This window comes from Caenorhabditis remanei, chromosome IV, assembly GCF_010183535.1.
Source record: "Caenorhabditis remanei strain PX506 chromosome IV, whole genome shotgun sequence".
NCBI lineage: Eukaryota > Metazoa > Nematoda > Chromadorea > Rhabditida > Rhabditidae > Caenorhabditis > Caenorhabditis remanei.
Window position 1 is genome coordinate 23,668,479 of NC_071331.1, and position 13,140 is coordinate 23,681,618.

The 13,140-nt window shown below is 33.1% G+C and overlaps 2 protein-coding genes across 2 annotated transcripts; one reads left to right on the plus strand and one right to left on the minus strand.

Moving 5' to 3' along the window:
• Positions 1–442: 442 nt before the first annotated feature.
• On the plus strand, positions 443–3,135 carry GCK72_015974 (uncharacterized protein; the record flags this gene model as incomplete). The annotated part of the gene is made up of 9 exons (XM_053731242.1): positions 443–497; positions 598–774; positions 1,444–1,545; positions 1,613–1,798; positions 1,889–1,987; positions 2,485–2,538; positions 2,587–2,706; positions 2,921–2,959; positions 3,068–3,135. The coding sequence occupies 9 exons, from the start codon at positions 443–445 to the stop codon at positions 3,133–3,135; spliced, it is 900 nt and encodes a 299-aa protein (XP_053586014.1).
• An 8,361-nt stretch (positions 3,136–11,496) lies between these two features.
• On the minus strand, positions 11,497–12,266 carry GCK72_015975 (uncharacterized protein; the record flags this gene model as incomplete). The annotated part of the gene is made up of 2 exons (XM_053731243.1): positions 11,497–12,100; positions 12,154–12,266. The coding sequence occupies 2 exons, from the start codon at positions 12,264–12,266 to the stop codon at positions 11,497–11,499; spliced, it is 717 nt and encodes a 238-aa protein (XP_053586015.1).
• Between the last annotated feature and the right edge of the window lie 874 nt (positions 12,267–13,140).

Consider the following 13,140-nt stretch of genomic DNA (forward strand, 5'->3'; position numbering starts at 1 on the left):
ATTCGCTTTCTTATCAACTTTACTGTGGACACTCCTAGAAAAACACCTTTTTTGAAACAGTGACTTTTTGTAATTTTCTTCAAAAATTCATCTTTTTCCTTTTTTTGTATAATTGTTACAATTTATAACTAAAGAATTCCTGGAGATATCACCTACGGGATTTTTGAAAAACAGTAAAATTTTTGAAAATCTTTTTTAAAAATTTTACTGTGTCTATTAACTTCATTGTTAAAACTCCCAAAAAAACTATTTTTTGAAACAGTAATTTTTCAATTTTTTCAAAAATTTGCCTGTGTCCTGTTTTTACTTAACTAATTTAACACGTAACCTGGCTTCATAAGCTTCATAATTTTTTTGAAACAGTAAAACAATATTTACTGTTTCATATTTTTTTTTGTCCTAATTATCAAATTTTCGAATTTTCAGTTTTTTTCAGAAAAAAATGAAGCTCACCTTACTGCTATTAGCAGTAGTTGTGGCCTACGTCGTAGCTCAAGGTAAGTCTATTTTTTACTGTTTCAAAATCTGAAACAGTCACTTTTATACCTCACTTGCACTCAGGCTCTCCCGGTCGTCAAGGCGTAAGTGATAATTCAGATGGACTATTCGGCGGTAGCGATGCTGGCACTGGTCTAGGCGGACAAGGCGGATGGGGAGGCGGAGCTGAAGCTGGAGCTGGAGCATCTGGAGGCGGAGCTTCTGGAGGCGGTAGAGGCGGCGGTGGTCGAGGAGGAGGTCGAGGAGGCGGTGGCGGTGCATCTGGAGGAGCGTCAGGTGAGTACAAACTACTAAAAATACAGAAGAATCGTGTTTTTTTCCGGTTTTTAGTATCAAAAACCACTTAAAATCATCCAAATCCCATTTTTCTCAAAAGTTGAAGTGGTGGCCGAGTGGTGAAGGTAGACACGAATCGCTTCAGAAAAGTGACCAGGGTTCGAACCCCACCGGTGGCAAATCCTTTTTTTTCTTTTTTTCTAATCGATTTTAAATGTATTGGACACACAGACAGACTTTAAAAACTTGGTTTTTCGAGTCCAAAATTTTAAAAAATTTACAAACATTTACTGTGTCAAAATTTTTGTGCTGAAACAGTAAAATTCATGGAAATTATTGATTTTAACTCAAATTTAGGGTTTTCACGGTTTTAACCATTTAAAATCATCCAAATTCCATTTTTCTCAAAAGTTGAAGTGGTGGCCGAGTGGTGAAGGTAGACACGAATCGCTTCAGAAAAGTGACCAGGGTTCGAACCCCACTGGTGGCAAATCTTTTTTTAAATTTTTTTAAAATCAATTCTTAAACGTGTTGGCCACCCGGACACACAGAAAAACCGACAGAAAACTTGGAAAATCCAATTTTTGTCCAAAATTTCGAGAAAATCCCAAAAAATCGCGTCACCGACGCCCCAGCCTTAGACTTAGTATTAGTATAGATTAGTTGCAGGCGGCTGGGGAGGAGATGGAGGAAACAGTGGAGGAGGAGGCGGAGCCTCCGGTGGATGGGGCGGAGATTCTGGAGCGTCCCAAGGTGGATGGGGTGGACAAGGTACGGAAATCTTTTTTTACTGTTTCAAAAATTTTTTACTGTTTCAAAAAAATTTTTACTGTTTCAGGAGGAAACGGCGGATCTCAAAACGGTGGTGGCTGGGGAGGATCAGGATCCCAAGGCGGTCAAAACGGTGGTAGTGGCGGTCGAGGCGGTGGCGGACAGTCCGGTGGCGGTCAAGGCGGCTGGGGAGGACAACAAGACGGTGGATCGTCTCAAGGTGGTCAAGGACAAGGCGGATGGGGTGGACAAGGTAAATTTAAAGAAAAAAATTTACTGTTTCAAAATTTTTTTCTATTTCAAATTTTTTTTTTACTGTTTCAAAATGTTTTTACTGTTTCAGGAGGAAACGGAGGATCTGGAAATGGTGGTGGACGTGGAGGAGGATCTCAAGGAGGATGGGGAGGACAACAAAGTGGAAATGGTGGTGGAAATGGTCAAGGTGAGTATTTTTATTACTGTTTCAAGTTTTTCTCAAATTTTTTAAAGAATTTGAAATTAGTGATATGTCATTACAATTAACTCCTAAATTACTATCTTGATTCAATTTTGGGCACCTTTAACGCGTTTCAAAAAAAAATTCAAAAAAAAAATTTTTTTACTGTTTCACAAAATGTTGAAAAAAATCAAGTTTCTTTAGTTTTAATGAGTTTAATAAATGAAAATCAATCTAATAAACACTGCTGGCGTGCTTTTGCCGCGTTTTCATCAGCAAAAACGCGTCTGAGGCGCCCCAGGGACATCAAAAACACTGCAGTAAAAAATAAGTATAAATTTCTTTGTTCTGGCGCACCTTTGGCGCGTTTTGAGAAAAAATTTTACTGTTTCAAAAATTTTGTGAAAAGCTTTCAAAACCAGTCATCTCACTGGCATGCCGTAATAACAATTAACACTAGCTGGCGCACCTTTGACGCGTTTTTTTCAAATTCATTTTTTTAGGAGGATGGGGAGGAAACCAAGGTGGACAACAAGGAGGAAACGGTGGAGGACAAGGTTAGAAATTTTTTTTTACTGTTTCAAAAAATTTTTATACTGTTTCAGGAGGATGGGGAGGATCCGGATCCCAGGGTGGAGGACGTGGAGGACAAGGAGGACCACAAGGACCTGGAGGTGGTTGGGGAGGACCACAGGGTGGAAGAGGAGGAGGCGGAGGATGGGGAGGTTAGTGAATTTTTTACTGTTTCAATTTTTTTGAGAACTAATTTGTGAATGTCTATGCACTGGCACTCACAGGGAAAAAACGGAAAAAATTGGTGAATTTTGAATTTTGGGATTTTTGAAACAGTGAAAAAATTTTACTGTTTCAAATTTTTTTTACTGTCTCAATTTTTTTTTCAAATTTTTAGCATTATAAATGTATACTAATACACTTCAGGTCGTGGTGGATGGGGAGGATGGGGAGGAAGAGGTGACGGTGAGTTTTCACTACTAACCGGTTTTCAGTTTTTACTGTTTCACAATTTTTATTTTAAAAATTTCAGTTTTTTTGAATATTAATGATTTTCTAATATATCGTTTGCAGGATGGGGACGAGGAAACCGTTGGGGATGGGGACGCCCATCATGGGGTGGATGGGGAAGAGGATGGTAGATCACAAATGATTTCCATATAAATTACTCGACATTTTCTCGTTTTAACGTGTATTTAATATCGATTTTTATTGTTTTTGTGATTTTTTGACAGAATTTTGATAATAAATGTTTTATTGTTACTGTTTCACGAAAAATTGAAAAATAAGATTTTTTGAAACAGTGATATTAGGAAATTAACAAGACACTGCAACAATCAGAACGAGAAAATATTTTTACTGTTTCACAGAATTTTTCTATGATTCAATGTTTTACTTTCACTAATTGATACTTTGAGATAATCATTAATTTTGAAAAACTTGAAATTTTTCACTGATTCACTCAGTTTTTATTCAAAAATAGAGTTACTAATTTCATTCTGACTGCAAAATGTTTAGGAATTTGCATTACGCATTAGTGGTATTAGTAAATTATTTAGTTATTTTTTAATTTTGAAACAGTGATTTTTTGAAACAATTCTTTTTTTTTCTGTTTCAAAGTTAATTCTTCAAATAAAAATTTTAGGCACTATTTGAAAAAATCCCTTAATTAAGCTTAATTCCTCCAACTGGTCCTGAAAAAAGAAATTTTTCAGAAAATTTATTGATTTTTACTAATTTTTCAAACATCAGTTACTATTTCACGGTATTTAGTAGACAATTTCAGAAATATAGAAATAGAATAATTTAAATTCAACATTTCACTGTTTCAACCGAATTTTAAAAGTTCTAAATGTTTTACATAAACTGGTTGAAAGTTGTTTCACAATCAGGTTATATTGTTTTTGCGAGAATTCTTGGGATTGCCATCTTGCTCAGTAATTTTAAAGCGGTATCTGCCAGACTTAGTTGATCCTGACACCGTAAACATATGCGATTGATTACAATAACCTCTTAATTTTGTCCTCAAATCATACTTGAAACAGTTTTTTTATTTACTGTTTCTGAATTATGTTACTCATTCGAAATAAAAATTTTAACTGTTTCAGAGGGAATTTGAGTCGCGTACTGTAATGTTGAAGTGATTCATTCTCTTATTTTATTATTAAAGAAACACTATCATACAAAAAAATTCTGATTTAGGTCACTCACTGAAACTGAAAATTTTCAACTAACAAAAATTACTGTTTCACACTAATTATGAGTTTGGTACGAATTTTATCAAATAATTCAATTTGATTTAATAGTTCATTTCTGATATTTCATTTACTGTTTCAACATATAATATAAGTTTAGTAATACCAGTCGTGTTACTTCATTATCCGATGGTATTGGAAATAATAAATAAACAAAAACTAAAATTAATTTGAATCGGAAACCGTTTCAGTGAATTATATAATTTTGAATGTGATTTTTTCAATTAATGTTTCACACAAACTTGAACTTATTTGAGAATCTTGGAAGTTGTTTCCAATATCATTTTCATGCATATTTAAAAATTAAAAATCCTTTAACCAGGTAGGGAGCGGGGCTTGGAATTGTTAGGCCCATAAATGCTTAAGGATCAAAAAACATTAAAATTAACAGCTTATTTTACTGTTTTTCGAAACTTAACGCCTTTATTTAAATCAGGGCATACTGAAAATTAACCGGCATCTATAAAGCAGATCTTATAAAATTTCAAAGGAATGTAACACGCATTCATTTTTGTGAATCAGTTTTGAAACAGTACATAAAATTAAGAAAAATTAACTACTTAATTAGTTCACAGAGTTCAATTGAGAGATTCAATTAATACTGTCTCAGTTACAAGATTTGCGGTATGCTTTTGATTTTTTCAGTTTTGAATATTTGAAACTAAACATTTTTGAGAGATTTGCAAGCATACTAAATATTTTTATTTCCTTTAAATAAAGAATAATCGCTGAAACAGTAGAATATTTCTAGAAATTGAGAGTATTTTGACCATTTGTGTTTACTGCATTTTTGGGCAGATAAAAATACCGTTTCAATGTTTTTTTTTGAATTTTGGACCGCAGACAAACATTGTTTTCAAATGAACTATTTCAAATAAACTTCAAAAAATGAATAATTTTATAGTAACACTAAGTTTTTACTGACAAACGGTAAATTGTAAAAGCTTTAACGTGTTTTCCGCTGTATTTCAAAAAAAAAAGTTTTCGGATTTTTTAGGACAATCAAAACTGCCAAATCAAAACGGATCTAAAAATGAAGTTCAATAAAAATTAACAGTTTCACTAGAAGTTCGTGACTGGAAATACTCAAAATAAACAATTGGTTTCCCTTAATCAAAACTAAACTACTCTTTCTAGTAAAAAGAATTCAGTTCAAACATTTTTAATTCGAAAAAAAGCTGTTTTAATATTTGATACTCGAAATTCCCTGTTTTTTTCTCAAATGACGCAAATACGTATTTTTATTATTTTACAACTATTTTATTTTTAAACCTTTCTGTTTCAAAAACCATTCGAAACTATATTTTTTATATAATACCAATTATTGAGATACTGAATTTTAGTGCTTAAAAAGTGTAGTGAAAGGATTCGAAGAATTCCAAAATTGTATTTTGTTTGTTTTAAGAATTAATGTTGAAACAGTCATACAATTTTTATTTTTTTGATTTGCATAACTCATATCAGTTTGAATTTTCTAACTGTTTCAATTTTTGTAATTTTGGAAATAATCATTTTACACATGTTTGTTAATGAAAATAATTTTTAAAATATCAAAAACGTATCTTAACTTTTTCAATCAGTATTTTTACTGTGTCGTGAATTTTTTTAACAGATCGCGTTTCAAAACGACAATAAATTATTTTACCAACAAAAAACGCGCAGTGTCAGTAATAATAACAAGAGAGTTATCGACAAAATTTTTTTCACTGTTTTCCATTTTTACTTTTTGAAACAGTGAACAAATCGTTTTTGGTTCAAAAACTATTCAATGATTTTTTGAAATAAATAAACGAATGATGAATCAGAATAAAAAAACATTTCAATATATTACAAGCATGCGTACCAACTACAAAAAATAATGGGCCAACCTTTGGGAGTGTCATGATACAGTCAATTCGTAGAGATTTGTATTTTTCGCTCACAATTGTGTATATCTGAAATAAGTCATTCCAGTTTTGGACCAAGTAACCATAATTACAGACCTAGAATGCCTTTTTTGGCCATTTTCTCCTTTTTTGGCACTTTTTCCCGGTCCGTATTATATGAGACACATAGATATTGCTGAGACTACATTTTGGTATATTTTTCAGCTCAATACATTGAGTTTGAAGCATGTCACGGTTTGCAAGTATCGAAATAAAAATTTTGTCACGTTTCCAACTACAAAATCTTGTTTTACCAGTTTGGAACGTTCAACTAAGAATTATCAAAGATATTATTTTTACTTGTTTTATCATGGAAATATGAAACAGTACAATTATTCCAAATCAGAGAGAGAGAGAGAGATTGTACTATTTTACTGTTTCAACACAACATATAATAAGAAAGCATATTAAATGTCTATATTCTGTAAAAAATTGAATAATCGCTGATACAGTAGAAATTTCCAGAAACTGAGAATGTTACAGTTTTTGAAAACTACACTATCTGGACACACCGACAAGCTTACACACGTTGAGTCCCAGGCTACCTATGCAAACGCGCTCTAACGAGAAACTACGTGGAAAATGAAATATTTTCACGTATTCTGAAATTTTCTGTAAGAAAATAAATTCTAATGTTCACCGCCACGTATTGCGGACCATGTCTTTTTCAGAGCGCGTTTGCATAGGTAGCCTGGGACTCAACGTGCTTACAGACTAAAATTTTTAACTTTCAAACAGTAATTTTATAAACTTTTCTTGCAGTACCGGGGATATCTTACTGACGTGTGATATTCTATCTTTCAATTTGTTGTAATGCAATTGAAAAGTTGAATGTCAACAAAATTGGAATTTTCAACCTACCGAACAAAACAAAGTATGAAACCAGAAACAGTAAAATTTTTGCGATTCGGTCATAATTTTGATATCTGCGGTGTGTATTAGAATCATCTTTAGAATTCCAATTTATTGGTTTCAGAATTGCAAAAAAAGGAGTAAAGAAGTTGATGAGAATTCTGAAGGCGTCAGAGTTTTTAATTTGAATTTAATTTGAAAAAAAAAACACTTTTTCAATAGTAAAATAAATGGTTTTATTCGATCATCATAAAATAAACAACACAACATTGCCTTGAAAAGTTCCAATCTCAGCTGAAACAGTAATTTTTTTCAAAAATTTTGAAAACTATACTGTTCCAAGAAATACTGTTCAAAATACTGTTTTGGGTTTAAGTTACTTTGTCATTATTTTCATGTTTTAATTTAAGAGGATTTGATTCAATATTCTAAAAAAAATTTTACGCATTAATTAACTAATTTTCAGAAAAAAACAAAAACAAACGATTAGGAATTCCTATTTCAGTAATAGCTTTTCTTAAACTAGACATTAAATATAAGTTTTCAGCTAAATACAAAAAAATCACTGTTTCAGACAGTCATGAAAGATTTTTAATCAGAAATATGAGCTAATTTTGTGAAAAATAAACTGCTTTGCCGTAAAAATGTATCCAGTTATCATTGAAACAATTTCTAAAAGCATTGAATTTGTTTTGTGAAACAGTGAAAATATTTTTGAGGTCCATTATAGTACATTCATTGTTTTTTGCCATTTAAATAGTTACCGCATTTTTTAAATTCGTATTTATCACTGTTTCTCTAGAAACATAGAAAGTACGCTGGAGAACGTTACGCCAGTATTGAAAACATCTCACCCGAAACACTCTAACCAAACTAGATTAAATATTAAATTTTTGTTGAAACAGTAATTTTTCTCGGTTTTCTAAAAATTGATTTTATAGGAATAACACTATTATAAACAAAAAACTTGCGTTTTTCAGATAAAACCAATTTTACTGTATTGGAGTTTTTCTGAATATTATTATTATACTGTTTCAGTATTAATTGTATATTTTGAGAAATTTTGAAATCATTACTGCCATTTTTTCTAGTATTGCCTATGAATAGACGTTTTATTTTTTAAAAAATCACATTATTAATCCCTCAGTACAGTTCTTAAAACTGCGCTCCACCGTAATGCCCTTGAGAAAGAAAAAAGGTATACTGTAGCCATTGTTTCATTCGGAACTAGGTTCATTGTAAAAAAGAATAAACTGTTAAATGAAGTTTAATATATACCGCGTAACACACCTATCCGATCGACTACAACTTTGAGTTTTAGTTGAAACAGTAATTTTTAAAATTTTAAAATTTTCAAAAAAATTGTCTCAAAATAGCCTCTTTTTGATGTATTCAATTGAAATTTTAAAAAATCACATCTTAATATTAAAAATATGTTTTTAAATATGAAAAATGTTCTGTTTCAGCGTTATCTTATTTTATGATGGTATCAAAATCAAAACTTCCATCCTGAATCACCGAATTTTTATAACTAATTGCAAATAATTTATTTTGATTGGGTAACATTTGATTTAAAACCCCAGAGAGTTGATCCCGGCCTGATATAGTACGAATTTCAATAAATTGTGTTTTGGAAAAGTTCGAAAATTTTACTGTTCCAAGGTTTGAGTTACTGTTTCACAGACAACTTCAATTAACTAATTTTCAAAATAAATAATAAAAACAACAATTAGAAATTCCTATTTCAGATAAAACTTATCTAGACAACATGCTAAATACCAAAAATCACTGTTTCAGACATTTATTTGGTAAGAATTAGACTACGTTGTTGTATGCATTAGCAAAATTATGCATACAACAACAAAGATCATCCAATTATCATTAAAACAATTTCTCAAAGCATTCATTATTGTACATTCATTATTTTTAGCCATTAATATGACCGCATTTTCAGCAATTTTTCTATTCTATTTTTTACCGTTTCTGTAGAAACCTAGAAAAAATGTTAGAAAACAATACATCAGTATGTTCAGGGAGTTAATTCCTGCAATTATCAGTACGGATTTCAATGAATTGTGAGCATTGATTAGAAGCATTTGATTGGATTTTTCAATTTCTATCTTTATATGTTCTTAACTCAAAGAAATATAGTTACAGTTTAGAAGAATGTTGGAACGATTCAGTCATGTCTGATAATTTTTAACCATCAGAAAAATTCCAACTTATCAGTTCCAAAAATGAAAAATAGAAGAATATGGGGGGATTCTAAAAGCCATACTTGTCAACGAGCCGAAACGGGCCGATACGGGCCGGCCCGTAACTCGCGTTAAAATCAATATTATGTGCTGAAAAATATACGAAAATGTAGATCTCGGTGAGTTCTATGTTCGTGACCCACTACGGGTCGGATTGCTATTCGTTAATGTGTCGAGGGCCGGGCTAGAATGGCTTTTTTGGCCATTTTCGCGTTTTTTGGCACCTTTTCCCGGCCCGCGGTACATTAACAAATAGCCATCCGGCCCGTAGCAGATCACGGATATAGAACTCGTCGAGATCTACATTTTCGTATATTTTTCAGCTCATAACGTTGCGTTTTAAGCAAGTTACGAACCGGCCCGTTGACAAGTATGCTAAAAGCAAAAATTGTAATTTAAAAACACGGTTTTAATAGTAAGATAAGCAGTTTAAAAGTTTTTCAATTCGATCATCCTGAACACAACTTCTTGAAAAATACAGCAATTTTTTGGAAAAGCTTGAAAATTATACTGTTTCAAATATTACTGATAAAAATACTGTTTTGAGTTTGAATTACTGTTTCTCATATAATTTTTTGAAAAACATAGACTGCCTTGCATGAGCAAAATTATGCATCCAGCGGAAAATATCCAATTATCTTTTTTTTAACTTTCAAAACAATTGAATTTGTTTCGTGAAACGGTGAAAATATTTTTTAAGTCTATTGTTATATGTTCATTTATTTCAGCCATTAAGATGGCCGCATTTTCCGCAATTGGTTCAACCAGAACTAGAGTATGTTCATCGCTAAAGAATAGACTGTTAAATGCGTTTTGATCAAGGAAAACGGTAAAATTTTACTGTTTCAAAAACATTTAGTTTTGTGTTCAGTGTGTTCAGTACATGGAAAAATCATGGCATAACACACCTACTATAACCTTTAGTTTTAGTTGAAACAGTAATTTTTCAATTTCAAAAAGCTATTCTATGTATTATCAATGTTTTCTGTACGATTTTCATTTTATACCTTTTAGAAAAAATATTTTTTCGTAAGAGAAGAGCTATTTTTAATGCATCCAATTGAAATTGTTGAAAAAAATCCATTAAAAAATGTTTTGAAAAGAAAACATTTCTGTTTCACCGTTATCTTATTTTATGATGGCACTAAAAGAAACATTAATCCAGGGAGAGGTATCAGATTACTGCGACTGATTTATTTGAATTGGGTAGTATTTGATTTCAAGCATCGGTACATGTTCAGAAAGTTAATTTCAGCAATTTACAGTTTTACGAATTCCAATAAATTGTGAGCATAGTATATTCAATTTGATTTTTTTATTGTCAGTTCAAACAGTTATGGTTACAGTACACCCATGTGTGTGTAAAGTGGCTAGGATTACTGTAGCACTGAAAACAAGATCTTACTGTAGGAATAGAAGCACTGTTTCAACTTGGATCCAAATTTAATGAAATGGTAGCTGAGAGTAGTTCCAAGCATAACGTGTGTGGTACAATTCAGTGAATAACATTTCTAAATAAGAAATTTTGTGAACCTTGTTGAAAAGCAAAGTCTGAAAAACTTGATGTTATCAGAATAATTTCTACCAAAAAATGATAAAAATCCGTCTTGAAACAGTAAGAATAAGTTGTCTATTTCACTGTTTCAAGTCATTTTCAAGTAGTAAGTGATTTTCTAAGTGCTCAATGCCGATATACTATTGTCATCAAAAAAAATGTAAATAAATCGTTTATTGATATAATGTAGGGGGTACATAAAAGTTGGATTACTGTACCATAAAATGATTAGAAGAGGCTCAAGTGGTGAAGTACAGTAGGAACAAAACGGAGGGGGAGGGGGGAAGGGTTACTGTAGTAATTGAAAAGATGACTACGGTAAAAAAAACGAAGGAGGTACTGTAGAACATAAAAGCTTGAAGCATAGTCGGGAGGTTAGGGGTACTGTAGGGTGATAAGTGACTGGGGTACTGTAGAATATGAAAATACGAAGAAGTAAGAAGCTTAGGAGTTCTGTAGGAGTGTAATGGGTCAGGGGTACTGTAAAATGAGAGAGAGAGAAAGGGATTACGGTAGAATTACGGTATACTCTAGGTACAGTAAGAACGCAAGGGGATTGAGAGTCTGGGTGTACTGTAGGATGAAAAAGAGCAGCACGGCTAGGAATACTGTAGACCATGGAAGTGACGCCATTGAGAACATTGGGGTACTGTAGCCCCACCTACTTTGCAAACTTCTTCAACATCCCCTCCTTGTTCTCCAACACTGTTTGTAGTTTTTGGATTCCATTTATACCACTTCCAGAATACTTTAGAGCCTTCTCTTCCTCACTCTTCTCCAATTGCTTCTTGATTTTTTCCTTCTCAAACTCCCCTACATTTTTCTCGTGTTGCAAAGTCGAGTTGGCGGTTTTCAAAGTGCAAATTTGTTCGATATATGCCTCATTTTCAATTTTCAAAGTTTCCAGAGCCAATTTCAAATTGTGAAGCTCCTCAGTCGACTTCTTATCGGCTTCCTCCTCCTGCATCTTCTGAAATTTACGCTCCGCCTCCTCACATCTCTTCTTTAGAATCCGAATCTCTGTCTCTGAGCGCAACGTCTTCTGTTGTGAGACATTGAGAGTTTTCAAGTTGAAGTGTTGCTCAGTGGCTTCTAAGGACGCGTTGGCGTACTGTAGCTCTGTGGAGAGCTTTGCAAGCTCCGCCTCTTTTTGCTGGTCCGCATGAATAACATCGGCAAGTACCGCCTTCAAATCCTTCAGCTCGATTCTAGACTCCAGTTTTAGATCTTTGAGGAATTCGCGCATTGTGGAGATGGTAGTGGTGCTGAAAATAAAAAATAGAAACTGAAAATAAAAATTTATTAAATGGTGACTTACAGCTCCTCGTTTTTCCCTTTCTCCTGAGCCAACTCTTTTTTGAGCTCGGCTCTCTCTTTCTCGAGCTGCTGGGTGTATTTCTTGTATTCAGCGTTGGACTTGATAGCTGGCATTGTTTCTGAAAATCAATAATAAGGGTTGAGGGGGTCTGGGGGAGAGGGCAGGAAGAAGATGGTTTCTGAAAATCAATAAGCAATCAATAAGGGTGTCTAGGCTACCTAGATCTGAGGGAGGGGAAAATGAAAAGAGAGAAGAGTGGATGGGATGACTGACTGACGGTGACTCCTTCCATCCGTCTTCCTGACAGATTTGCGCGTGAACGCAGTCCTTGCGTCTCAGGGTGTTTGCGGACGGATCCCCATTCTTGACGACATCCCACGGCTTCCCAGGGTACTGTAGGTACTGTAGCCCCCTGGGAAGACTATCGAGCGATCTTCGGTGGATACAATAACTTCAAACAGTAACTTTTAGAATCCATACTGTATTTGATATTGTTCAGTCAAAGGGAATACCGAAGATTTTTTCACTGTTTCAGAGACATTTTACAAATGGAGAAGGTGTAATTGGTCGATAATAATGATGAATGACTTTCCATGTTTTGGACTTTTCAATGTATTATAACTAGGAGTTTTTGCACTATTTCAATAAGTTTTATTTATTTATTTTTGCCGGTTTTTGAATACATAGTTGTGAAAAAAACCTTTTGTCGTCAGAACAGATGTCCCTGCAATTCAGAAACATTAAATTTTCCGTTCTCAGAAACGATGGAAGACACAAGTATTTGGTTTTGTTGCTTTCATTAAAACAGTGAATATTTTCAAAGGGCTGTTTGGACATCCGGATCTACAGACGATCTACACGATCAATTATTGAACCATCACATATTTCACATGACGATTTTTCTTGAGACAGTAATTAATTTACTGTTTCCAAAAATTCTGAATGAGAAACATCTAGACACACAGACACTACTATAAATTTGGACTT